This window comes from Dermacentor albipictus, chromosome 1 (genome assembly GCF_038994185.2).
Source record: "Dermacentor albipictus isolate Rhodes 1998 colony chromosome 1, USDA_Dalb.pri_finalv2, whole genome shotgun sequence".
Classification (NCBI taxonomy): Eukaryota; Metazoa; Arthropoda; class Arachnida; order Ixodida; family Ixodidae; genus Dermacentor; species Dermacentor albipictus.
This window is the reverse complement of record NC_091821.1, coordinates 316,649,640-316,677,320: the sequence shown is the minus strand read 5'-3', so window position 1 is coordinate 316,677,320 and position 27,681 is coordinate 316,649,640. Positions and strand designations below refer to the sequence as shown.

At 42.4% G+C, this 27,681-nt stretch overlaps 1 protein-coding gene across 1 annotated transcript; it reads right to left on the bottom strand.

Moving 5' to 3' along the window:
* Window positions 1-1,026: 1,026 nt before the first annotated feature.
* On the bottom strand, window positions 1,027-25,788 carry LOC135904286 (uncharacterized). Its single transcript, XM_065434919.2, has 8 exons — window positions 25,663-25,788; window positions 23,198-23,407; window positions 22,821-22,889; window positions 22,360-22,444; window positions 17,228-17,328; window positions 14,870-14,940; window positions 9,266-9,324; window positions 1,027-1,368 (listed from the first exon to the last, which is right to left on the bottom strand). The coding sequence occupies exons 1-8, from the start codon at window positions 25,681-25,683 to the stop codon at window positions 1,289-1,291; spliced, it is 696 nt and encodes a 231-aa protein (XP_065290991.2). The 5' UTR covers window positions 25,684-25,788; the 3' UTR covers window positions 1,027-1,288.
* Between the last annotated feature and the right edge of the window lie 1,893 nt (window positions 25,789-27,681).

Below are 27,681 nucleotides of genomic sequence, written 5' to 3'. Positions count from 1 at the left end.
TTTTAGTTAAAAACAATTTTTTTATCAAGCACACTGTGTACATGGGCCGCATCCTGGAAACTTGCGCGTGAATCTGGGAAAGAAAGAAGTGCGGCCTTTATACATTTTAAATCCTTTTACTGGGCGTTGATAAATGCTAACAGTTTTCCATTTGTCTCAACTCGTGGACCGTCAAAATGCAACACCTATGATAACACTGCTGACACTCGTCATTGCCCTAGCGTTGTGACATGGCTAGCATCTACCAAGGTGCTGTTTCTGCAGTGCAACAGCAGTTGTCTAATGCGAAGCGTCACACCATGTTGCCTCCACATATTGTTAGAACTGTGTGTGGAGCTCAAGCACAACACTAAATCTCGCTGTCACTTTCAATGCTTCACTTCTTGGTGAAACTGCCAATCTTCATGTCTCATTTCGCAAAATAACTACAACACATCAAAAAATTAGTCTGTAATATCCATGATTTTGCAATTGCATCAGCTAAAGAACCTTGCTGACAGTCAAACTTGTTTACCTAAGCGGCAACAATGCTTGGATCTACTTAAAAAACCAAAACTTCTTAACTGGAGACCTCAATAGTTATCATGATTCAATAAGGGGAATTTGAGTAAATCTATAGCTGCATTCCAGGCGTACAGACTTTTGGACTAGTTCGTTTGATACAATTACTGCGACCATAACATTTACACACCCTCGACAAGAAAAAACAAGGATGGTGTGTTATGGTCACAGTAACTACGTCACTGCATGCGTATGGGCAGTTACAACGTCTGTGAGCAGAGAGAAATGCCACTTATTGTTTTGTGGCACAGCACACAGCTGACAAAACAATGCATACCTCGTTGTTTGCAAATCACAGGCAATCTATTTGTTAGACATTAAATGGAGGCCCAACCCTTGAGATGGCTGGATTTTGGAGCATCGTTATGAAAACAGTATGAAAGCCATAACAAAACATGGTTCGAAACAAAATATGTAAATTAATACGAGCTGGTAAGGTACAGTGGAACAAGCATAAAAAAGAAACAATAGAATAACTTCATTTTATATGATACAAAATGCACTAAAAAAAAACTAAACATTTTCAAAGGGAATGAAATATATCAAAAGCATTACAAAACACAGCACTCCCAACACCTTTGCTGCATGTTGCTGTTTGAGGACTCTTAAATGACTAGGAATGTTTCATTGTGCCTGGAAGACACACTCTTGGAATTTTCAGGAAAAGCAGCATGCGACTTTATATATCTGACTGAGGCATCTGTGGTCCACTGATCATCACAAATGCTCAGCTTGTTTTTGACTTGGCCGCTTCTTGTGGAGCATCACCAGAGCCACTCGGTGTCTTCTCTTCTTTTTCAGCATTGACTGTTGGACACAAAAAATTTTGTAAAAAGGTTAGCAAGCCTACATTCAGCAAGGAAATTGCTGCTTTACAGAACCATAAACACTACAAGACTCTACATTTGAGAGGAAACAAGATGAAACAGCAATAGCTGAGTGAAACCCAGATTTCCTCTAATAAACTGAAGCATTACACCAGGCATTTCCCCATGTTATGACATAAAGAGGCCACTCATTTAGTACTGAGGTCACATTTGTGCGGAATCTGGCAGCACACAAAAAGAAGTCTGCCTTTGCATTGAGGCCGACATAGCTGCAGTGCTCACACTACCATTCATCAAGCTTGCATTCATCTCACTGCATCTGGCTAACCAGTGCGAGCATAATGCTCACAACTCCCAGCTCTAGTCCAATGTGAAGAATTGCTAAAATGGCACCTCCAACTGTCTCACTGCACATGTGTTGATCTGCACACTTATACTATTGTGCCATTTGTCAGTGGTTAGAATACATAGCTCACAAATGAAAGTAATGAGCTCGTCGTTGGTTGGAGAGACATGGATTCTTTTTTCTGCCAGCATAACTTTTGATAAAAGGCAAACTGACAGACAGACATTCTAAGCGAGAGCCTGATATCAGCACCATTAAAATGGCTATCACCATTAAAACAAAAATGATGGCAAAACTGCAGGATTTTACAGGAACTTTAACAGTTGCAAGCTCAAAGTTTCATAGAAAGTTCAAAATATTCTTTCAGCACCATGCACTATTTCTCTAGGTCCAAGCAGCAGATAGCATTACGCTGCGGTTGCTGCTAATTAGTGTAACCCTTTGTTGGAAACAACAAGAGGAAAACCTGTGCCATGTTTACAACATCACCCACGTTTACAGACATGCACATACACAAGACACACACACAAAGCATGTCAGAAAGCAGAGAAACATCTTGCATGGAGAAACAAAAATGGCTCATACCAGTTTCACATGAGCACTTCTGAAGACCAGTGAAACCAATGGCTAAAGACATCTTAAATCTTTATTGGGTTTGTTTTACAAGCCTGGCTGCTGAAGCATGGAGCTCGTGCATTTCAGTAGGTGTAGGCTTCAATAATTAACACAGAAAGTTGGGCTAGTTGGTGTTGATGCAGTTGCTGTGATATAGTCAATAGTGTGAACAAGACATACAAAAAAAGAAGAGCGGAACAGGACAGAGTCTGTCCTGTCCCGCCCTTTTTTCTGTTAGTCTTGTTCACGCTATTAACTATGTCGCAGCAACTGCATCAACACCGGCTAGCCATTTGTCTTGTCTTTGACTTTGACAGGGCAGAGTCTGTCCAGTCTCACTCTTTTTTCCATTTGTCTTGTTCACACTATTAACTATGTCACAGCAACTGCAGGTTTCAGTAGTCATTGAAAGCACCTGTGCGACTCTAGTATTACTTCTACTACTGATCACGTGGACTACTTCATCGAGAGACAGACCCTATCGCAAGAAAGTGAATGCCAGCTGCTCATGGTCAACAGTGCCCGACAGGCCTTTACATTTTTGAACGAGGCTGCATATATTATCTTTACATTATATGTCATGCTGTTCTGCTCTAGCTTCCCACTGCTGCCTTTGAGAATGGGCAAAATAGACAGTTGTGGCTTGATCATACAACTTTTTAGTGCATGAGGCCTGCAAAGAAAATTAATTTATAAGCAACTAATGCATCTAGTTGAAATTGAAAGGTACAGTGTATACATCCACGAGTGGCATGCCAGCATGCTGTAGCTTGTAGTACCTATAAAAATTTGTTGAGCAGACACACATAGACTGACAGAAGAGAAAGGTAATAATAGAGTGCTCGTCGGTCACATTGTTTTTGTCATTTTTCGAGTCTACTGTAATTTTTCATTATGCCACACCAACAACCCCAAGCATCTGCAATTCTCAATTTTAGGAGTGTGCAAATATTCAAAACTTTCATATAACGAATTGAATAGCATCGCATTCAATTCGGTCTTTGAATTGAATAGTCCCTATCCGTGAATGCGAATATTTTTCAAATACTTGCACAATATTTTAAAATGTCAATTGTACCCAAATAAACATAACAGAGCAAAAGCACGGTATGTTTTCACCCCCAAGAGCATAGTATATACATAAAACTTGAGAACTTGCACAGTGGAGCAGCCTACATCACTTAACCATACTTCACAGGCTGTACAGCAATCGATTTCAGTCTATGAAGAACCCTGTGCAAGCAAAGAAACTACCTGTTTGCTTCTAATGCTCCATTTGTGCATTCAATAAACACTTCATAATGTACTATGCAATGACAGAAACTTGCTAACTTAAACGATAGAGGGATATGAACATTGCTTTATTCTAATTGTGATAACAGCTGTTCATTACTCGAAAACTATTGTAAAGTATTCTATAATCAATTTACTTCTGGCACTATCCGATTCATACTGAATTTGGTCTCAAAAATCACTGTTCGCACATCCTTACTAAATTTCAAGCTGACTGCTGAAACTTAAGAAAAAAAAAAAAAAAAAAAACTGTCATCCCAACCCTGCAAAAGTGGATGTCCAGTAAAGCTGTTGAAAACCATCATTAAAACTGCTGTGGGGAGGGATATGCAATGCTTTGTCGCCTTAGAGTAATTGGTGCTCAACATGGCAAATGAACATTAACTTGGGAAAAACTGCGACGATGACTATAACCCACAAGAAAGACCTTTGAAAATTCCAATACAGCCTGGGCAATCATTGCTTGTATTTTGTTTCAGCATATGCGTACCTTGGCCTTGTCATTACATCTCATTTAGGATAGAATGAACATGCATCATACATTAAACAAAGGCTTTGAGAAAACTAGGATGCATAAGACGGGCACTAGTTAAGGCAACCCACGAAACTAAATTACTTGCCTATAGAACATATATAATATCAGTACTAGAGTATGTGTCGGCTGTCTGGGACTTGCACACAGAAGTTAACATAGATAAACTTGTATCAGTACACAGGAAAGCCATACAATTTATATTTAATGCCTACCAACGTGACACATCACCAACAGCTCTTTTGGAAAGTACAAAATTGGAAACTTTAGAACTGAGAAGGCATTGGGAAAGACTGAAGCTATCCTATCTTATATATAATAACAAGTTGGCAATAGAAAAAAGTGAATACATCAAACCAATCTTGTGCCATGAAACACGTTCGCCTCACCCTAAAAAAGTTACTGAACACCTCTGCCATACCAATATATACAGGCATTCCTTCTTTTCTCGTATGACTAACGACTGAAATAATTTACCACCCAAAGTACTTGAAAGCTCTGATCTGAAATCGTTTGTTTTTGCGTTGCCTGCACCGTCTTACTGACAATTCTACAGTTTATTCTAATCCCCATGCACTCATAGAGTGACTGCTTTACTTCCTATTTAACTTGTTGTCGCTTTCGTAATAAATATGCTCAAGTTTACTTATATTATTGCTCTCGGCATTATTTGCTGCACTATGTGTGACATCTGTACGTCACTTTTGTCTGAGAGGTTGTACGAAGTTGTTTTACTTGTTATTGGATATTATGCTTTTGTATGGTATGCGTATTGGTTCGGCCATTATTATTATGTTACATAAGTGGTAGTTGCTACTCCTGTGGTGCTTAGGTGGTGTTAGTTCATATTGCTGTAGTATTATATAACTTTGTTTAGATTTATGTATCATTTGGGCTTTCATTCTATATGATTATTACTTTTTTTTCTTTTTTCTACTGTAGTAAGATTAGCTTTACATTTCATTCTGTTCTGTATTTTTTGTGTTATGTCATTTCCAATGTATCGCTCACCCCTGCCTAATGTCTGGCATTTAGACTGGCAGTTTTTCTTAAATAAATAAATAAATAAATAAATAAATAAATAAATAAATAAATAAATAAATTGGCTGTACATGTTTAAGGTTAGATGTGCTCGGCATTTTATATGAATGCACAGAAAGAGACAACGGCCGAGCAGGACGAGCGCGAGCACCAATAACAACCGTCTTCTTCCTCTTCTGCTGGCACCCGTATTTCTCTATACAATCACTCCTTGGCAAAAAAGGAGCCATCCTGGCGACCTATAGAACTGGCAGCTCTGGTGGGTCGTAGTGCGGCTTCAGTCAGTTGACATGAACAGTTTTGCGTCTATGATGCCATTCGTCCGTAGATGGCTGAATAGGCTCAATGATGTAGTTGACCGGGGATGTCTGTTGTAGAACTCGGTAAGGGCCATCATACTTTGAGCTGAACTTTGTAGAAAGGCCAGGAGTAGATGAAAGAAACACAGAGCTATGCCAACGTTGCAGATGAATATGATGGAAAAGTATTAGGCATGCAGTGGAACACAAATCATGATAATTTTGAGTTTACTCTGAAGTCAGTAATAAAATGCTAACATCAACAAAGACAAATACAAAACGGTATTTACTAATGACGGCACCCAGGATCATTGATCCTCTTGGAGTACTTTCACCCTTCACAGTGACAGTGAAACTTATATTTCAACAATTATGGGTTTGAAACGTTTCATGGGATGAAGAATTACCCAAGGAAATAAGTACGCCTTGAAGTATTGGTGCACAGACGTCCTACAGCTTAGCTCGATTAGAATTCCCCGCTGCATAAGAAGCAGTCTCCAAGGAATCACGGATACAACAGAACTACACATTTTTGTGGATGCTAGTTTGAGAGAATATGGTGCATGCACATATCTGAAAGCAACCAACCTGCAAGGCGAGCCCATTACTATGTTCACAGCAGTAAAATGTCGAGTTGCACCGATGAAAATGCTCATGTTGTCAAAGTAGGAGCCAATGGGCACAGTTATCGGAGCAAGGTTGTTGAACTACATCTGATCTGCATGGGATTTCTGACATTTTCCTTGCATTATGTGTCCTGACTCTACTGTTGTTCTCAGCTGGATCCGAGGAAGCAGAGACAAACTGAACCAGTCCGCTAAGAACCGAGTGAGGGAAATTTCAAGTGTAACAATTCCTGAAGAATGGCGTTACTGTCCAAGACAAGAGAATCTGGCAGACATGCTCACACTTGGTGTAACTGCAAAGGCTCTTTTGGAAAGCCGCATCTCGTGGAGTGGTCCATAATGGCTCACGTGAGCGAGTTCAAAACGGCCTCCAGAAACAACTCTAGTGTCAGAGGATAAGGTTGAGCTAGGATCTGAGTGTAGTGTTTAATGTCATAATACAGGCCCAAAAGAAAAATGAAACATTCATCCATTTAACAAGACTCAGTGATTTACAGAAGTCACTGCGTATCACTGCGATGGTATTACGGTTTGTTGATAAATGTCATCATATGCAAAAACCCTGTCAAGAAAATATTTATGCAGGAGAAATTAGGCAGGCTAGAGAATTATGAATTCTTCAGGTTCAGAAAGAAGTTTTTAAAGGAGATATCTGGCAACTGCCGTGCAAAAATGCTATTAACAAGAATTCTGCGCTGAAAGATCTGCATCCATTTTTTGGTCCTAATGGAGCACTTCGCCTTGGTGGACAACTTCAAGAGATGGTTGATGCCTGACAGAAGAAACATCCTGTCATTCCTACATGTAAGCATGCATTTACAAGACTGATTATGACAGATGCACACTGCTGTGTTTTATGTGGTAACGTGTCAAGCATAATGATGCAAGTGCAACAAAGATTTTGGATTACACAGGCTAGGCAAGAGGCCAAAAGAGTAATCAAAACCTGTTTTTTGTGCAAATGATACAATACAAAACTGACAGATGTGAAGTGTGCTCTTATACCCGTAGACAGAACCAGAACGCCTCAAGCCTTTGAAGTTGTCAGAGAAGATTTTGCATGCCTGCTTTACGTAAAACAAAGGGAGCTTGAGTCTGGCATTTATAAGTCTTTCGTTTTGCTTTTAACTTGTGGGCGTACCAGAGCAGTACACCTTTAACTGACTAGTAATCTGTCAACAACGGTCTTCCTCCTTGCGTTTCACAGATTTCTATCATGCAGAAGAGTTCCTCTATCTATTCTGACAATGCCCTGGCATTCAAAAGAGAATCATGGGACTTGCAAGACTTCTGGAGCGTTATGAATGGTTGACCTTTTGCCACTTTTTTTGCTTCCCACTGCAACGAATGGAAGTTCATTGTACCGAGTGCACCATGGTGGTGGGGGAGGTTGATACGGTCAATGAAGCCGGTGCTACGCAAGACACTTGGCTCGATAACGAAGAGGTAACAACATTACTGGTGCAAGTGGAGGCTGTAATTCTAGACTACTGACCTATGCGTACACAGATACAAGAGAACTTGCTCCAATCTGTCCAGCCAATTTTTTAGAAAGTCTTTGTTAGCTAAACCGGAGTATGGCTGTGAGGAATACCAGAGCCGAATTTTGGAAACTAGCCAATAAGACTTCATTAGAAGACTACAATATCGGAAGAAGCTCTCAGACACCTGTAGCTTTGTTGGAAGAAAGAGTATCTACTCGAATTTCATTTACTTCATCGCTATCCTACAGCGACAAAGGTTTAAAGGTGGACGACATAGTGATCGTCGGGGAACCCAATGGCTTGCTATGCATTTGGCCACTCGGAAGAATAACCGAGGTCTATCCTGGACATGATGGATTGGTATGAACCTGCTGAGTTCAGACTAAGGACAGGAAGTTAACAAGGCCTGCGCAAAAACTGTACCCACTAGAGATGACATATGTTTCTTTGGGCAGGGAGAACGTAGCTACATATAATAAAGAATGGCCGCTCATATAGAAGAGAGACGGAGGATGAGGTTTGAGTGGGCCCTCGGTGTTTGAGCCAGTCTCTTGCACTTTCAATACTTCGTTTGAAATTCCAGATGTTCTCATGGCATGCAGCGCTGCAATACTTTGCAGACACGATCATCAGCATGTGGGGATGCGCTGTGTTTGTGTGTTTAAAATAACCAAACCTGGTGAGCGGTCCTTTAAGCTTTTGTTTTGTAATAATGGTTGAGATTCTGAATAAGCACTTAAAACATAGTCTACATTGTTCTTCATAAAAGCTTCTGCAATAAAAACATCTTCCAATTTTTGGTCAGAATTCGAGACAATAGCATGGCATGAAAGGGGTTAATATGCCTGCTGCCCAGTCAGTAAAGCTCAATAGAAATATGTCTTCTAATGTTTCTTGTATCTTTTACGTATAATTTTTGTATCACGTGAGACTCCAATGAACTCTTACTTATTCATAAAGCAAAAAGAATGACATGTTGTAGAGCTGGCCTTATGGCACTGCAGCAAGAGTACTAATGGAATGTCCCTTGTGATGTGCAAGGCAAGAAAACTAACGTACTGTAATAGGTTTAACTGGGATGAGAAATAGCAGCTGCACAGTATACCACACACAGGCTGTAGCAGAAAGGATATTATAGTGTTACACTACAAGGGCTGCCTTCATTGTCATCCAAGAGGAGCACCATTTTTGCTTGGCTGATTGCAGTGCACACCATTTAGCTGCTGCATGTGGATTAGCATCTAAAATGACAAGCTCAGTCTGACCAAATCAAAGAAGTACACAGACATGAACACTATGTTTTCAAGCGATGTGCGTATTTCCTACCTCACCTTGGCGTGTACGTGTGAAGGGCTTGTGGCCAAAATCCACCATGAGAGAAACTCGCGAGCAATACATTGCTGTTTGCTGCTTTAAATTATGTGATTTGCGCACAGGTACTTGGACTGAGCCAAACATCTCGTGATTATTTTGCAACTGCTATACCAGATGCTACACTTCAACAAGTCTGAATGCAAAACTGCATTCTTCTCCAAACTCACAAGTGCCCCAGCATTTCATTGTCATGCAATGACAGAGTATCCTCTGACGAGACAGAGTATGCTCTGACCAACATTCAAGTGTGAAAGACAGCATACATACTTCCAAAAATGTCCAGTGGTGGTTCCAACAGGCTTTTTCGTTGGCTTTGCAGTGTGTATCTAGTTTAAAGACGAAAAGACAAACAAACAAATGATTGAATACAGATGAATACAAAAAATAAAAGTTAATTTTGCGAAAGCAACTATTCAGAACAATGGGTAGGTGGAACTTTGTTGTGCCAATGCTAGGCAACCTACACACCTTGTTTTGATGGAGGGCAACGAGCATACTTGCATAGCCCCTGGAATCCTCCCATCACAATGCTTCCCACACATGAAAGCAGGCTGATGGGTTTTCAAGCAGAGTTTTCATTCGGTGATAAGATCTCATTTTAACTGTGCATGGGTGACGTGTCCAGCACAACAGATTGTTTTCTTCTCAGACATGTCTGAGCCAAACTGCAGCAAACAAATGAAAGCTACCCAGTGCGTCTGCAAGTCAATGCACAGCCTTCACGTATTACATACTAGTTAATGCCTTCTACAAAATAACATCCACACATTGGCAATAGTTGCTTGTAAAGGTCAACTATAGTAGCTTTGCAGATCTGAATGAAATTTGTATCAAGAACTGCTAGCCTTAGAAGTTAAAGGAAAAAAAGAAAAGGAGCTAAAAGATTATGCAAACTACTGAGATGCATTTTATTATTCACGACATTGACTGCTTACTTAAAAATTCACCAGCTTTATTCTGTAAGGAATGCTGTGAATACTGCTCTACTTGCTGATTGAATGGTCTGCAATGCACATAACAAAGAAAAATTGTCACAGCTTTTTATTGCTGTCAACAGCCCCATCCTTTCCTTCTAAGATAATCAGATGCACCAATATGCTGCACCAACAAGGGTAGAAAAAGTTGACTTGACAGTGTTACATGACAAAATTTTGTGCTTGTCACCCTTTCAGTGCTTCTCAATGCCCATAAAATGTGGAAAGTAGCATAAATTATTTTAAGTACTGTAAAAACCCGCATATAATACGAGTTTCTTTTTATTATTAGCGTCCCAAATCTTCGCCTCGTACTATATGCGGATCCAAACAAAAATTTCAGTAAGAAATTTGGGCTAGAAGTTTTGGTTTCGTTATTGCTGCATGACTGCAGCATCATTTCTTTAATGTTGAGTGCACACCTTGGCAGCATACGTGTAAACCATGCTTTGTGAAGTGCATGTTTTTTTATTCCGCATTGAAGGACCAAGACGTCCCGACCACGAAAACAGTACTCGGCTGCTTTCAAGAGAAAGGTTATTTTAGCCGCACAGGACATCGGCAACAGTGTGGCTGGGAGGCAGTTTCGCGTCAACGAGGGAAGCATTTGCGGATGGCGTCGACCGAAGGAAGCCCTTCTCGCGTGCAGTGGAATGCGAAGAAGCTTTCGCGGCCCTAAGAGTGGGAAATTCTCGGAAATCGAACTCGCCCTGATGGAGTTCATACGCCAACAGCGAGCTGCCCATCTAGCTGTAACCGTGGAGCTTATGCAGGCAAAAGCTAAGGAGCTTGCAAGAGAAAAAAGGCTACGGAGCTCCGCCTTCAAAGCGGGCAAGCACTGGATTTATCGCTACATGTGCTGTGCTGGTTTTTCCTTATGCCGCCGAGCTTCGATTTTGCAAAAGCTGCCAGAGTCGTTCGAAGAGCTGCTTGTGGCTTTCCAGCGCCACATTATTTCGCTGTGCAAGTCCAAGAACTTCCAGCTCGAGGCAAATCGGCAATGCTGACCAAACGCCGGTTTATTTGGACATGCCATTGCCCCTCACCGTGCACGAAAAGGGCTCTAAACAAGTTTATGTCTGGTCCACTGGCAATGAGAAAACGAGTTACCGTCATGTTGTTGTACATGGCAGACGGACGCAAGCTTCCGCCATATGTCATCTTCAAGCGAAAGACAGTGCCTAAAGGTGAGGAGCTGCCAAAAAATGTGGTCATGAGATGCCATGAGAAAGGCTGGAAGAATGAGAATCTTGTGCTCGAGTGGATAAAGTCCATCTGTTGTAGGCGGCCCGGCACACTGTTGTCATTCCCGTCCATCCTTGTGCTGGACGAATTTCGTTGCCGTTTGGCTGACTCGGTGACGAGGCTGTTGCGTGAATCTGGCACTGAACTTGTTGTTATCCTGGGTGGGATGACGTCTCAGCTGCAGCTTTTAGATGTTTGCGTGAACAAGCCGTTCAAGGACGCGGTCAATCGGTGTTATGCAGATTGAATGTGCTCAGGTGAGCCTGCAGTGATGCCGACCGGATGGCTGAAGCGGGCTTCGCCAGCAGCGCTATACAAGTGGATTGTGGACATGTGGGCCAGCATACCAGAGGACCTTGTGCGTTGTGCATTCAAGAAGTGCGGCATCTTAAACGCGCTCGATGGCACAGAGGATGAGTACCTCTGGGAAGATATGTCCGACAAAGAACTATGAATAAAGGGAAATCAGACATCCACCCGTTCGTAGCAATTGCTACAAAGGAAACCCATACGGGTTGTCCCGGACCAGGACGAATTTTTCTTCAACTATGAGGCTTTCCTTTCGAGGAAGCCGTATGGGTTTCCTTTGTAGCAATTGCTACGAACGGGTGGATGTCTGATTTTCCTTTATTCATTATTTCTCTACACCTTGCGGGTTTCCGCAGAACTACTATGTCAGACAAAAAACTATCCGAAGAGAGCACAGCTGAGGAAGCCTGATTGAAGTGTAGAGTGCAATTTAAATGTTTTTCTCGAGTTTTCCTAACTCGTATTATACGCGGATAAAACTCTTATTCCATTTCGTGTCCCAAAAATTTCACCTCATAGTACTCATAGCAAATGTAATTTATAATGCATCTAAACTTATATTTCTCTGTAGTGCCCCTTTACAAACAGATGATGACACTGCTCACAAAATCCCTGCATAAGCTTGCGGCAAAGAGTGCCTTAGTTGCCATGAGAGAGATGGCTGAGCTGTTCCAAGAGAGCCAGTAGTGTCACATGTGGACCTACGAGTTGTGGATCGCTATCATTGCAACCACCACGCTGACCACTATCATCCACCAGGTAACTAGGCACAAACGTATATGCTATGAAACGACCAGCTGAGTTTGTAGCCATTTTTGGGACTTGGATTACAAAACTATGAGGACACCCAAACACTTCTTATGAGTTGTGAATGAGAAGGCACTAATTTCCAATCGAATGCCGCTGAGTGGTCCTTTTGGTTTTGCACTGTGAGTAATGTGTTCGAGTTTGCTGTGGGGTATGTATGTTATAGCGTTTTGCGATTAAATTAGTGTGGGTTACTTTTTTGTACAGTTTCTACGTTAGCATGTTGGCTATAGACCGGAATCATTTGAACGATACTGCTGAGAAATCAAGGATGTCGCATGCCATTGATGTCCTGCACGAGTGACCGAGTAAGCACCAGTGGCCACCAAGAGTGGCAGGCACGTGCAGCAGCTAAGCCCAGTGGGGGTGAGAGAAAAAAATGAACTGACACCGGCTACCAAGAGTGAGACAGCAGCACCTGCACGTGTGCGTCTTATGACTACTTTGCAGATGACAACTTGTCTCGACTTACAGCATTGCTGTGCTGCATCTGTTCCGTCAAGGTGTGCTGGTGATGTAGTGTTTCTTCATTAAACCCTTCGTGTGCTAGGGTGGCAGCGGTTTAGTGATGCCAGCTATTTCGCTGAACGGGCCATTTTATGCTGTTGCATCCATAAGTATCCATCCCGACACCAAATACTAGTCCATCTAATCACTCAGTTATGCAACATTGTGTTTCTTACATGGTAGCTATGCCTGATCGAGACTTATGCCTCATGTGCAATGTCGCTAACAAACCAGAAATATGCACTAGTTTTGAAGAGAGCTTTTGCAGTGATGTGCACTTGTGAGCACTTTCGAGTGCATTTGCTCGGTTCACAATTTCCCACAAAGGGTGATGGTAAGTGTTTGGTGCTTCTCCTCTAAACAAAATGCATTATCAAACTAATGCCTAGACCACAATGCTTTTGCCTGCATCTATGTGAATATGAGTTCAGAATTTCACACGTGCAGGACAAGTGCATGCCCAATGCAGATAGTCAGATGCAGGTTGTCAAGGAAACCTCTACAGCTTGAAAATAAAAGCCTAGCATCAGTGGTGTATGAGTGAAAACTTTTGACAGCTGAACAGCTGCTGGCCTATGCAGTCATGCTGAATAGGACAAGAGTTGAGCTCTAGAAAGACTCAACCATGTCTATGGTGATGCAATATTCGGTAACTAAGTGGCCAAGTTAGAGACTCTCATGCAGGATGTATGCAAATACGAAAGTGTTGCTCAGGGGTAGTCAATCAAACTATAAGGACTTTTGCTCAGAGGTTCAAACCAGTCCATTCATCAAGACTATGCCAAGTAGTGCTTCAACAAATGCGCACTAAACCTCAAGGCACTGCGAGAATCTGGGCTTGATACTGAGAGTCCACTTGACGACCTGTCAGCAGCAGCGACATGGAAGCTTTTGTGAGTAGATGTACGGCCCGTGGAAGGTTTGATCCTGACTGAACCAAAACAAACGCCCCGTCTCAAACTATCGTGGCAATAATTGGCATGGATTTGTTTTGTTGCAAAAGGAAGGACTACACTACAACTGTGCACTATTATTTGAAGTCTTTTGTTAGTCAAGCTCCAAGAAACACAAACAAAGAATGTCATCCACTATTTTTAACCAGTTATTTACTCATTATTTACTCAACCATCCCAGATGATGTGCTTCAGTCAAACAATGACCCTCCAGTCTATTTCAAAAAAATTCTGAGGGTATGGAGACTAATATATATAGCCTGAAAGAGCCATTTGAACAGCAATAAATATGCTTTGCAATTTGAGCAATGATGCAGATGATCTTTTGGCACACAGAACAACTTCAAACTAAAGATACTCTTTGCTGCAAATTTCTGAGGGGTCGATGATTGACAATGAATGACTCTATATTTCAGGAATATTGGAACCAATGTGTGACTGTAAGCGAAATATTGGCAAAGGAACAAGCTAAGGGAAAGACAAGAAGCCAGAGACGATAAAATTTGGCACTAGACTCTTCTACTTTGGCATCCTGGCACCATTGTGTAAATCCATAAAGAGGCACAGCAGGAAAGAATACTAATAAGGCCTGCAACTACCTTGAGATTATATGTGGTGCACAAATATAAGAGAAATGTGTGTTACATGAGGAAACGCCTTCAAGAGATCCCTTGGAAACACAATGCTTTTGTCACAACCTAGAGCTGGTCGCACCAGTTGCAGTGATGAAACAGTGAGGTTACTGCAATGCCTGAACTTGTCAGGGAGACACCTCATTGGGAGAAAAAAAAAAGTGCCGTATGTGGTCATACCAATGAAGGACCACAGTCACCGCCACTGCCATGACGCTTCTGCTATCCTCAACTACGTAACTAGGGATTATCGTATCTACTCTATAACAACTGGCTATGCTCATAGTCTCTATAAGACTAGCTTTGGACTAACAACAATAGATATAAGTCCTGACACCAAGTATAAGCTATCGAATCCCTAGGTTATGCAACAGCAGTAAACCTGTGCTAAATGACTATCTTAAAGTGTTTGGTATGGGCAGTTAAGATAAATAACTTGCTTACTTGTGGAAGCGGGCGAGAAAATAACAGATCATTGATGCTGCCATTACAACAAGCGTCATCCAAAGGGGATTCTGAAACAGAAATAAGGACATGATTAACAAAATTTATGGTGACAGTTTTACAAAAATGTCATTTGCCCAAAATGCCAGGGTGCACTTCCAGGATAACTGCTATGAACTTCCATCCTGCAACATCCACTAACCTCTGGATATTGTGCAGTAATTACACAATGTAATGGCCTCAGCAAAGCAATATCATTACTACAGACTGGAATTACAGGAAATTACTGCAGTTAAACCTCGATATAACAAAGTTGGTAAAGTCGGTACTTAAATCATATGGAAATATCATTATATTGAAATTCAAAATAAATTTCCCTTATACAGAAGGCACTGTAAAATTTTCTGAGTTACAGGGCGATTGAAAAAGAAATGAATTTCAATGAAAAGAAAAATATATATACATATTGTTGAATTTGAGAGTTGGCGATGAAGTTATGGTTTTGTGCAGTGTCGATGATATCCTCACACTGGTGGTATGAAGCAATGTCTGCAATGCTTGTCCACACCGCCGCTGGGGCAGGTTGTGCTATTATGATGAGCAGAGGCAGAGGGGAGCGGATGCTGTGCCTGCCTCTCGCTTCAACGCGTTCCTGAAACTCGAGATGACACAAGCTCTACAATTACATGATGCACTAGAAGCGTCAATTGCTGGGCCAGTTGATTCATGTTTAAAGCGAAAAAAAAAAAAGGACCAGAAGAAAGCACACACAGAGTTGCCGGTGACTGTGTGTGGGTGCGAATCCTTTTGGCCCACATTTGGGTCAAACGTGGGCTCAAGGCCGCGGCTTCAGAGCCAGTGGCCAGCTGAGGCTCTCAGAGACGACACAAGTGCCATTCAAGAGACAACCTTTACTGGTTGTCACTAGCCTGAATAGGAAATAGTTCTCATCATTCAATTGCTTGTCACAGGAACTGAAACATATCAGAGCTCGTGTACAGCTAACTTAATTCAGTCAGATGGAAGGACCTGCTTGGACAAACGCGAAACACCCAAGTACCTACTGTGGGCATATTTGCATCAGCCATTGATATTGTTCTTCCATATTTGAAATCTATGGCAATAGGTCTATGTTGAGCCTCCTGTACGAGGGTGCGGCTCAACATGGCGATCATTGCAATTGGCAGACCAACATGATACATAAGCTTTGTGTTTCAGCACAGGCTCTCTGCCCGGTCAGTCAAGCAGTAACATCAGTGCATAAAAGGAATGCAATGGTGTTTTGTCAGGACATAATTCTGATGAACAAGTCACACCATCTAGTACAAATGTTATATGGTCTGAATGCTTGTCGCTGTAAATAGCATAATGGTGCTCACATTGTTATGACGTTTAAGTTTCCTGAAGTACTCACTGCTGCTAATTTACAGCCAGGTAAACTACAACTACAGTATTTCAACAACAACAACAACGATAACAACAACAAATGCAGAAACTCCCCTGGGAGTTGTCTAAGTATGCCTCAGCATTGTGCCATATGCTCATCACCACGCTGCTCAGTGTCATCATCAATGTTATATCAATGTTAAGAAACTCGATCCGACCAGTACAAATGACAGTGCTGCGGCGACATGAACTGCCACCGATGGCAGCGCAAGGTTAATTGATGATTCAAGCAAACTATTGCAGGTGGAGGCGCCAGGTATGCTGATGACATTCCAATCATTATAAGCCGTTGTCCCTCTTTGGTGCCTTATCCATCCACGTCAAACCATTATGAACCGCGATGAACCGCGCTTCAGCGGTGGCTACATCTAGCGTGGCGGCATGGGCTGTATCTTCAAAGTGATGTGCGATGCCGACAGAGAGTGCCAACTGCTGATAGCTTGGCGCACTGTGTCCTCGTCGCTTACTTAGCATTGAAGAGAGACGAACAGGCCCATATATTGAAAGCAGTCTGTGAAACAGGCAGAGTGCGGCATGTGCCAAGAGCTCCATGAGCGCTGTGTTCTCGCCGCTTTGTTCACGTTGAAGCGACAGGTAGCACGAAGGTAAGGTCGCTTGCTACTGGGGGCTTCATCTTGAAAGCAATCGTCTTGCCTCACAGATGGAGGGAGGGATGGTTTTCTCGTTGAGTAAGCATATAAATGCTTACACATTTAAAAAGAAAGAAGGAAGAGGTTTAAGTACCGTTTTCAGTTCATTTTGATGACAAGTTTTTATTTGCGGCCATCTCCTCCTTTCTTTCTCTGACTAAACATTTTTATGCCTTTTGAAGGGCCATTACAAAATTATGTTACATTTGCAAATACAATGCTTAATTAGCATACAAACATAGAAAGCATGCAGGTTCATTACCACAAGAAAGGGTTGTTCTCTGATGCCAACGTCAAAGACAACAAGAAGCACACCCAGAACAAAGCCTGTTGCAGCTCCGACCCAGGGAATTTGATTGTCCACTGTGAGGAAAAAAAAAAAAATATGTGGTGACCAATACAGTCCAAAGCCTGCAGCTGTTGTCTTTTCTTGTTGAGTAGCAACACAATCGTTGCATGGTACATTTCACATTGAAGAAGTTAAACCAAAAATACAGCGACCAGCGCTGCTATATATATATAAAAAAAAGCATTAGCACTGCTGTCGCTTACTGGTGCTCTGCTTTCAGTTTTCATTGAGATTTTGCAACAATATTGCACATTTTATTCTGCATTGTTTTACAGAAAACCAGCATGACATGTACATCTTGCCTTCAGAAAGCTAGCTGTAGCAGTGAGCTACTGTAGCTGTAGCAGCCTGTTGGCAAGAAGTCTGATAAATTAAGCAAACAACAATACTACAGAGTTTTACTGAACAGTTTGAACCTAGAAATGTTAAGAAATGTGTGTATGAGAAATATGAACCTAGAACATGGCCACCTTGCATGAAAACTTGTTCTGCTGCCATCATGCGATGACATCAACTATGAAGCTGGCTTCAAGATAGGCCAATGCTAATGCCATGAACGTGATTATGGTTTCGTATGCGATTGTAACGCACAGTCAATTTACAGACAACTTGGAAAAAAAGAGCTGCATTAAGAATTGGGCAAAACGGTAATAATTCATTAGGAGCTGTCAATTTTGCTTTGAAATATGGCAAAGGTAGGCCACAAATGGGCATTCTTGGCTAGAGGTAATGCATTCTTAACTCCTTCATTGCCCCATAAGTGCTGCCAAGATAGACACTGTTGTTATTGGGGTCACAAATGGGGTCAATATTGGGGTCAGGCATATGTATGCTTAGTGGTCAAGTTCGAATTATGCTGTGAAGGCCAATTTCAGGATTGAATTATTAAAATTTTAGGCTCATAGAAATGAATGGGTGCCGGCTGGGAAATTCAGTCTGGATCGAATTAACTGAAAAACTGAATTTGCCAGAGTCGATTTACCATAATGAAAATGTGCTGTATAGGTAAAATAAACTAGCTTATTGTAATAAATGTTTGGTTAAGAGTAAAAATGGGAAATGAAAGTAAAGAACATGAATACACATATGGTCGAAAATTGAGGGAGTGAGTGTTGTGCCACACCACGTTGCTATCATCGAGGTGACAGGAGCTGCCATACTACGTGCACCATGTGGCTATCAGTGAGGCGACAGGAGCTCCCAGTTCTCTGCGACGAATCATGAATTTGACGAGGGGGACTTCAAAAAGCGCCTAGCCATCTCCGCGACGAATCAAGAATTCGATGCGAGTGACGTCGGCATCTGCCAAACTGGTTCCTGCCGACGAGGGGTACCCAAAGGGACTAAAGGGAGAAACGGCCCATTGTCAAGCATAGAGAGTCGCCTCCAGCCGACCAGTCAGTCTGATGCGCACTTGCAGCTACATGTACGCTATCATCCACTACCTGTAAATATTGTACAAAGTTTTTCGTTTCTTTTTCGTCTGCAGAAAGAGTGTCTTTCGTGCTTCACCCTGAAGTCACAACAAGAGACAAAAGAGATAGACAAAATATCGAATAAATGAAGACAAAATAAATAAACTGTATGATAATGAATTAGTAAAGAACAGCTTGTGAGGAAAAAATATTGGGGCAGGGGATACAATCAGCTCTGATCTAACCAGGTGCAAGGATACAAAATGTTAAGCACTGCTGTGTATATCTGTGGTAGTGGCATAATAAATGGATTCAAGAGCTCCCTTTGAAACCTTTATACTTGGTCAGTGACATGTACTGCACCTGTTTTGTATTCTATATTTTCTGGAAGTGGTAGAATGAAAGTGTCGTTGTAGAATACGAAGTTTAAGTTCTCTGAAATTGCGACCTGGCAGGCTAAAATGCTGAGTGACTGCTTTGGGAAGCTACTTGGTCATGTCCATACAATGTTTCCTTAATCTATTGTTTCATTTATGTGTTGTTTGTGGCAAAACAAGTTCAATGCACTTCTATCAGCAGGCATAAGTGTTTCAAAGGGTGTGCTTGAATACATTTATTATACCAACGGTGTACCTGGTTGTAATAGAACTGACTATATCCTCGGCCCCGCTCGCCATCCTCAGCCCCGCTCGCCAGCTTTTCCTTACCTATTTATTATCCCACCTGATTTATTATATTTTGCGTTTACTTTTAATATTTGGCCAATCTCTTTTCTGTCTCCCTAGCTCAGTTTCTGACTATACGTGCATTCACGGTTGCTTTTCACTTCCTATCTTTACTCCTAACTGAACACATCTTGATGCAACTCAGTTTCTTTCACCTTTTTCCTTTCACTGATATTTTATTGTTCATTCTTCAAATGACCAAACTATATATCTTCCTGGTTCCTGTTTTCCGGGAAAACTAGGCCAACCGGATTGATAGCTGCCTATATCTATAGATCCTTTCCATTTCTGTCAACCCCACTTAGAAGAATCTACAGCAGTACCCCTGCCTGTTTCCTTGCTATCACAGCGAAACATCAATCCATTTTATTATTCTTTTTTTCAACAGATCGATTTCCCTCACCCTAATCTATGCAATAGCTTAATCTTCTTCTCTTGCCCCAATGAAGCAAGGGAAAGTGAGCTATGCATACATAAATGCTGCCAAGGAAAGCAGTTGTTGCCCCGACACCCCTTGTAGAAACATTGGCTCCAGTTACATTCCTTGTTGAGCCGCACTTAAAGGGACACCAAAGCGAAACAACAAATGAGTTTAGACTAATAAAGCATTGAGAACACTACAGGCAGTCACTTCAAAATAATAGTTTGAGCATTAGATGAGAAAATGAAGGTCGAAGTATCACTATGTAAATTTCGCACTGAAACCCCGACGCCGATACGTCAGTGTGACGTCAGGGGTTCCAAAGTATGTTTTTGCATTTGGGCCGCATTGGCTCAGTAAAGATTCCCGACACTTGCCAAGTTTAATATTTGGTTCTTTTAGAAGACAATGTAGTCAATCTGTACTGCTATTATAATTAGGTAGGCCTTAGAAGATGCCATCAAAATCCATGACGTCACAGTGACCAGGTGTGGGAACTCCAAGGAGGCGTCGCCACCCGTCTTTTGTTCTTGCGCTTTTTCTGGCTTACCAGGTGTCTTATCGTGGTAAGAGTGGTGTTTTTGGTGTCATAGAGAGGTAATTTACTGATGCAGAAGAAATCATTTTTCTCTTTAATGTCCCTTTAAAGGGAGCCTTGAAACACTTTTCTAACTAATGATAAAATGACATCACTAGCATTAAATTGCATCCCCTCATGAAAATAGTTTTTGTATTGTTCAATCACAAATGAAGTTGTAGTTATCGCACCGATGAGCGCCTTTTTCACTCTTTCCATTTCCACTAGCGAGCTAGAAGGTACACAGGAGAGATGGCAAGAGGATGCAAGAGAGCAATGCCCAGCTGGCCTCTTTCAAAGGTTGAACATCTCAGCGATGGGATAGCTCGTGGTGGCACCCTGTGGCAGCTACGGTAGGCTTTTCAACTCAGAGGCCATGCGCAACTATCGTGTGTAGATTATCAGTGCAAAGATAAAATGACTTTTTAGTCTTTTGAGATTGCATATATATATATATATATATAGCTTATTTACCTCAAATGAACAATAATTGTATTCCAGAAAAGCATATTGCAGTAGAGCGGCAAACTGGGCTAGTTGGTGGATGTTCCATCTTGTCAAGAGGGGGGTTTTGCACTAAAAACACGGACAGCAGAAGTAGAAGTGGGCAAGACCCTTGCACCCTGTCCACTTCTGCTTCTGTTGTCCGTGTGTCTGTGCTGTGTGTTTTTAGCGTAACACGCCCCTTTTTAAAGTTTAATATTCCATACAATTTTCCTGTAATCACGAAATCAGGCAACTGCTGTTGTGGGTACATCTGCTTGCAGCGACACTGCGTAGTGACATCGCAGAAGCGAAAGCAAGAATTTTTCACTGCTTTTGACACAAGATTGCAAATTCCGTGCTGCATGCAGTGCAATAATTCTTGGCCCACACTCTCACAGGAGCCTTGTTAACAGATTGGCAATGTTTTCGTACTATATATGCAAAAAAGTGTTTCAGGGCTCCTTTACAGCAACATTACAGGGGCCCTGCAACACTTTTTATCAAGCCACCGTATTTGCTCTACATCTGTTCACGTCATGTCAAGTGATAAGCAACGCCTACAAACCCAAGTTATCAGTCAAGAGAAATTTCAAAATACAAGGAAAATGAAGGTTATTCTAAACTTGAATTTTCACATTCTAGATGCCTCATTTCACACTTCCATGACATCAGACGGTGGTGCCAATAGCAGTGGGCATTAGCGGAAGTTGGTGTGCCGCGGTTGACAAGCCTACTCAGCCTGTTTATGGCCTTGCCATCATCCCATGGCCTGGTCTGATCATGGAGGCCATGGCGTCACTTTTATGGTTACAACAGTTTCCGTGAGGCCGCCATGGGCGTGTCAAAGTGCTCTGTGTGGTGATGCGTCATTCTCATGGTTGACACATAGCCTCTGGCTGTGCAATGCTTAAAATGGTTACAAACGATAATGCTGCAGTTATTTTTTTGCAGTACTCGCACATCAAATTTTTAACCAATGATCAGCGTCACACTTTGTTGTCTCGTCCTGCCTAGGAAGTACATAAGTTCACCAAAACTGAGGCGATGCTATCTGTACCGCTCAACAAGCTTTCTCTGGCACGTTGCAGGGCCCCTTTAAGTGCTTTACCTTATATTAAAGTTGTTAAACCAAAAACGACAGTCACTATACTGTTTATTGAAAGTGACATGCAGTATGGGCCACTATATTTGTTCACAATGGCTGTACGCAGAATGCTACCTCATGTCGCTTTTCATATGTGCCAATTTAAATGTAAAATTTTGCATTTACCACAAATGTTGTTTTCATCGCTCTAAGGTGCTATTCTGAAATATCTGCATCATATATTACTGCGACTTAATAGATATCAGTGCTGTTCAAATAAACTGGAACACGAACTGTGTTTCTGTGTGCCTAACTCATGATCAGTGGATTTTCTCACCTCTGATCTGCCGTTCCATTTCCCGCTTTGCCTTCCTCAACTGGTCCAGCACCTTGGGTTCATCGGCTCCAAACTGCAGTGATTTCTAAAAGGAAATAGGATTATAAAGTTTGAAACTGGACTATACGAAGAGGATTGTAACATCATGGGAAATTTAAGGCAACACTATTGTGGCTTACGACTGACAAACAATCCACTAGTGACACGGCTACAAGGCACATAAAAGAAACATCATGTATCCAACATAGACACACAGACTTCATTGTTATGAAAAAGTACCATTGTGTAGAAGATTATGTAAGAAATAAAATGCAAATTCCAGGGAATAAGCTTGCTGGTAATGTATACATTCATAGTTTAGAGGCTATAAAGGCAAACAATATGTCAAAAATAATGGGTATGCTTGTATGCCATACAATGAGGAAGAGGAATGTTTGAAGTTTCATGTTTTGCATACTCACACGGAAAGACTCCATTGCTTCTCTATAGTGCTCCGCCTTGAACTCCACCTCAGCCTTGCGGTAGTAACCCTGCACAGACATGCAGGAAAAATAAATAAAAAAATAAATAAAAGAAAGATAGAAAAGCTGATAAATAACACTTTAGGAGTGATGACTAGCTTGCAAGACAGACACTGTATTTCTCTTTTTCAGAATGGATGATCATGATTTGCAATTAATTTTTCACTCCTGTGTGGTAGACCTTTTAAGATGCATGTATAACTTTACAGTGACAATGCAGTAACTCTTAACTGCAACATGGCAAAAAATTTAGGAGTGTCCAGAACTCTAAAGGCATGAATGTGCATGAACGCTACTTAAAAGCAATGAAGACTTACTTTGGGCCATTCCGGGCTGAGTCTGATGGTTTCTTTGGCATCTTCGTAAGCCAAGTAAAACTGGTCCATCTTCAGAAAGGCCATTGAACGATTGCTGTAGAGAGCACTATTTTCGCGATCATTTGAGATGGCATGTGTGTAGTGCAAGATGGCCTCAGCATACTTCTCTTCCTTCAGACACTGGTTGCCCTTCTCTTTAAGCTCTTCAGTCTGGGTGTGAAAGTTGAGAAGTCAAGGTAGTTGGTTAGCTTTACTACAGAAGGTAGCGACCACGTGACAGCAAAAGGCTCCTTAAATCGGCAGCACTATGCACTGTTACTTTAAACAACTAAGTGGCATTCAAGGACGCAAAATATACAATGATTAAAAAAGAAAAAAGAAAGAAAAAGAGAAAAATTATGCGGATTCGACACACTGTGGAAATCGATTTAAACGAAGCTTTCTGTGCTGTTTGCTTTGATTGATTATAATTCGCGGTGATGGTGACGGTGAATATTTAATTTCTTCCACATTTAGTCCAATATGAGAGTGGCGAGTTGATGTTAAACATTACTTTGCATGCACCACCGCTGTTTGTCTGTGTAGTACACAAAACACACGGGGAGGGGGGGGGGGTTTGAAGCATTATTGCGCACCATCCTTTATACCTATGAGAGGGCTGAGCATACTTATTGCCTCACATGGCACATCGCATCGTGGTAGAAGCATAAAACATTAATTCTGGGGCTGTATAAGTCATAACCACTATCAGATTACGAGGCATGCCGTAGTTGTGGACTCCGGATTATTTTGACAACATGATATTCTTTAACTAGATATTAAATCTAAGTGCACAAGCATTTTCTATTTCGCCCCCGCTGAAATGCGGCTGCTGTGGTCAGGATCAAACCCACGACCTCGAGCAATGCCATAGCCACAAAGCTATCGCGGTGGGCACAGAAGTGTTGATTTCACGTGTGACCCCTTCCATAGTGTCGCCTAGACCTTAATGGGCTTTAATGTGGCTCTGCTTCTGCACACCCTGCGTAAGTTTTCCGTTTGACAAATTTACATGGTGTTTATTTTTCAGAAATAGCAGATATGTACTGTATTGTGCCCTGAACTTAAATTTATCCTGTTAGCCCACAACTGCTGTCGTGTCTATAGCAGTAGCCTTCTCACATCACCTATTCCCTTTTGACTCACTCCCCCTCAACCTCACTCTCCCATATGGGAACTGCAAGCTAAGAGTGGCAAGGCAGTTATTAAATTGTTTCGTGACTGCGTTGGTTCTACCCATCCCCTGCTCTTCCCCCTCCTCTCTACAATTCTATATAGCTTCCCTCTGGACTTATAGCTTATAGAAAGGTAAGCGCTGCAATTTCTGCGATGCTTTTACGGAGGATCATGGATAATTACAGCTGTCGAGAGGCTAATGTGGTGACGCCCAGGGAGCTCCAGAGAGTAGTCTGCAGATTCGACGTGGTTCAAAGATCCAAACGAGTTTGTCGCGTCGCCTTTCCTCTCTGCCGCGTTCCTGTTATGCATGCACACGATCTGAACCACCCCCAGACGCGATGTGCCACCGGCCAGACAGCAACAACAGCAACAACAGCAGCAGAAGCAGCAGCAGTAGTGGGAAGGTCGAAGGAAGATGCAAAGAAAGCTTTGCCTTGAGAGAAAACAAGCGTCACGATGCTTCTTTATGCGATGCTTTCTGTTTGTACTCGGCACAAAATGTACTGGACTGCCAGCGCCTATTTCTTTTATCCCATAACATTTTAATTTTCACACACTTCACCAGAAACAACAAATATATTGAAGCACTCCAATTTGCAGTGCGTTATTATGTACTAAATACCACAAACCAACGGTCTTTCGCGAAAGGTCGGCTACTTGCACAGGCAAAATACGAGCGATGAAATACACACATCTGCAAACAGCAACGAAAACGCTTCGTCTTAAAAATATTGTTGCACTAGACATGCTTTCCATGAGAGACATCCCTACGAATCAACGCAATGGCGAGCAGATTCGCTTGGAGTGCGAGTGAAAGAGCGAAACATGCAAAGTAAAATATATAAAACAAGCGCGTTCATTTTACATCGTGCCGGAACATGAAATGCAGCTGGTGGCAAAGAACGTTCGCGAAAGCTGCCACACGCGCTTCAAAAAGGCTGCTACAAAAGCGAACGCATGCGCTGCACTGAAAGGTGAAATATTCTATACACAGTACACTTTTTACAAAGCGCTGCTCGAAAAAGCACATTAGTAAATAAGAGGCCTTTGAAAATATCTAGTGTGGGCAGTATGAGCCGGTTCCCGGACGCATAGTGGAACCGCAGATAACCTGACGATAAAGAAACGGTTTTCAACACGCTGCACAAATGAATGCGTATATGCAACATACTAAAGCGGCATTTAGCACACAAATACAGATGTACTCCCACATAATGCGGTTAAAAACAGGAAATGTCTATGTATACCTTGCTTGGAGATCCTTTCATCTTACTTGCACTACCACCACTACTACCACTTCTGTTTCAAGTGAAACAAGCGATTCGAGAACCAGCTATGGCTTAGACTACTGTCAGTTTGATGTTGAATTTAACTCGACTTTGGCTGCGAAAAAAAAAAACAACCGAAACCGAAACTGCTTGCTAACAGTAGAGGTATGCTAGAGTAGCAGACATAAACTACATACACAGGCTGAGAACGGAAGATGCAGACTGATGCAGACAATGAAAAATGAAATTTGAGACATAGCCATTACAAAAATAAACAGACTTCTCACTATTAAGCGGACTAGACTAAAACGCAGCAAGAACGCGAGAAACCAGCGCAGCAGCGCTGTCCCAAGACAGTTGTGGCTGCTTGGTTGTGGCGTCCAAACTTCATGAACGACATGATAGACGCATCGGTGGTGATGATGAAACACCTTCTCCAGGCGTGACAAGACCGGGAATGCCGACAAAGCGCGCGGAGTATGTGGAATATGGTGGAACATATGAAGTGCGTGGAACATGCGCTTTGGGCAGCTTCTTCTTCTTCTTCTTCGTGATTTGGTGAGAGGGAAAATACGCTCAGTTCTGCAGCCCATATGGGAGCACGGCGCAGCGTAATGGGGAATGGGGGCGGGGAAAGAAAGATGAGAGGATAGAGGGGGAAAGGGAGAGTAGGTTCCAGGCAGCAGACGTCAGCATCATCCAGGGGCGATGGCCGGCGCTCGGGCAGAGGCCGTGCGAGGCCGAAGTCTATTGGCGATCTAGGATCCCGTTTGTGTACACATATTCAAGCAGGCTTGCCAGTGCTGGGAGGTGGTAGCGGGCCGGGAAGAGCAGGTGTGTCTCTGAGGTAGCCGGTAGTCCATACCGTCGGTAGGTGGCAGTGACTGGAGCGCGCTCCTGGGCTAATGCAGGACAGGTGCAGAGTAGGTGCTCGAGGGTCTCGACGTCACCGCACCTTGTCGTGACGGATACATTTAATCAGAAGTGATTCGCGAACGTGTGTGCGTACCACGATGACCACAGAAAAAGACAATAAATATGTTCGTGCCTTTGTTCAATATTCTGGGTCACCTCTATGTCGTCCACTAAAATGCTTCGTTGCGTCCTCCACATTACGACGAAAGAAGAGAAGTGAAATTCTACGCTGGAAGGAAGCCTTCACCGAGGGCCCCTCAATAAGGAAGCTTTCAGAGTGACATAAGGTAGCCTCACCGCAATGAATGCTTCCTTACTGAGGTAAGGAAGATTTCATTGTTTGGCCCTATATATAGTTTACGGAATACCGGAACACCGAAGCTTTTCAGGTCATCAGCAGCGCCGGTGGTGCCGTGTTGCGACGCTTTTGTCAACTATAACTCACATGACTGCAAGGTATCGGTAGCAGCAATCCTTAGCGCATAGCGGATTTATTTTTTAATCATTTAACTACCTTCCCTGGGGTTCGGCCTGTGTCGGTGCAGCTACTAGGTTTATCACCGAGAGAGAATACAACGTTTGAGTATTGGTGCGTCGGGTTTAGCGTCATGCTTACGTCAGAACGCGTCGAACACATGCTAAACATATTATGGTGGGTTTTGAGCCAGGGTCCCCCAGCAGTTCAGCGCAGCAGCCCGATTCTCTATATCCACCAGACTACACACGCATGAATGGCACGAGAGAATCACGATACCGTTCCTCCTCCAGTGAAAGCTAGCGCTTTGAGACGCTCGGCGATGCGTAGTCTCTCATACAGCAGCAATTTACTGATACAAAAATGCACTGGTCGACACCTGCGTTGGCACCATGACAACACGAAGCCTTTGAAATGGTTCCTAGAAAATAAATATCTAGGGACCCCACTTTCGATACATTTGCGCGGATGTTGTCTGATTCGGATGCTTGACATCGTTTGCTTTATAGCGCTGACGTTCTCTTTCGGGTTTCCTCTTCTTCCCTTTTTCCGGGGTCTTCCTAGGCAACTCTAGAGGTGTCGTCTCATCATCACTCACATTTATACCA

Excerpts from the sequence above, each read along its gene's own strand:
- LOC135904286 (XM_065434919.2), bottom strand. The coding sequence starts at position 25,683 with ATGAAAGGATCTCCAAGCAAG. Across the intron at positions 22,890-23,197 it reads TCAGCCCGGAATGGCCCAAA|GGTTACTACCGCAAGGCTGA; the intron begins GTAAGTCTTCAT and ends ATGTCTGTGCAG. Across the intron at positions 14,941-17,227 it reads GAGAACAACCCTTTCTTGTG|AATCCCCTTTGGATGACGCT; the intron begins GTAATGAACCTG and ends TTTCTGTTTCAG.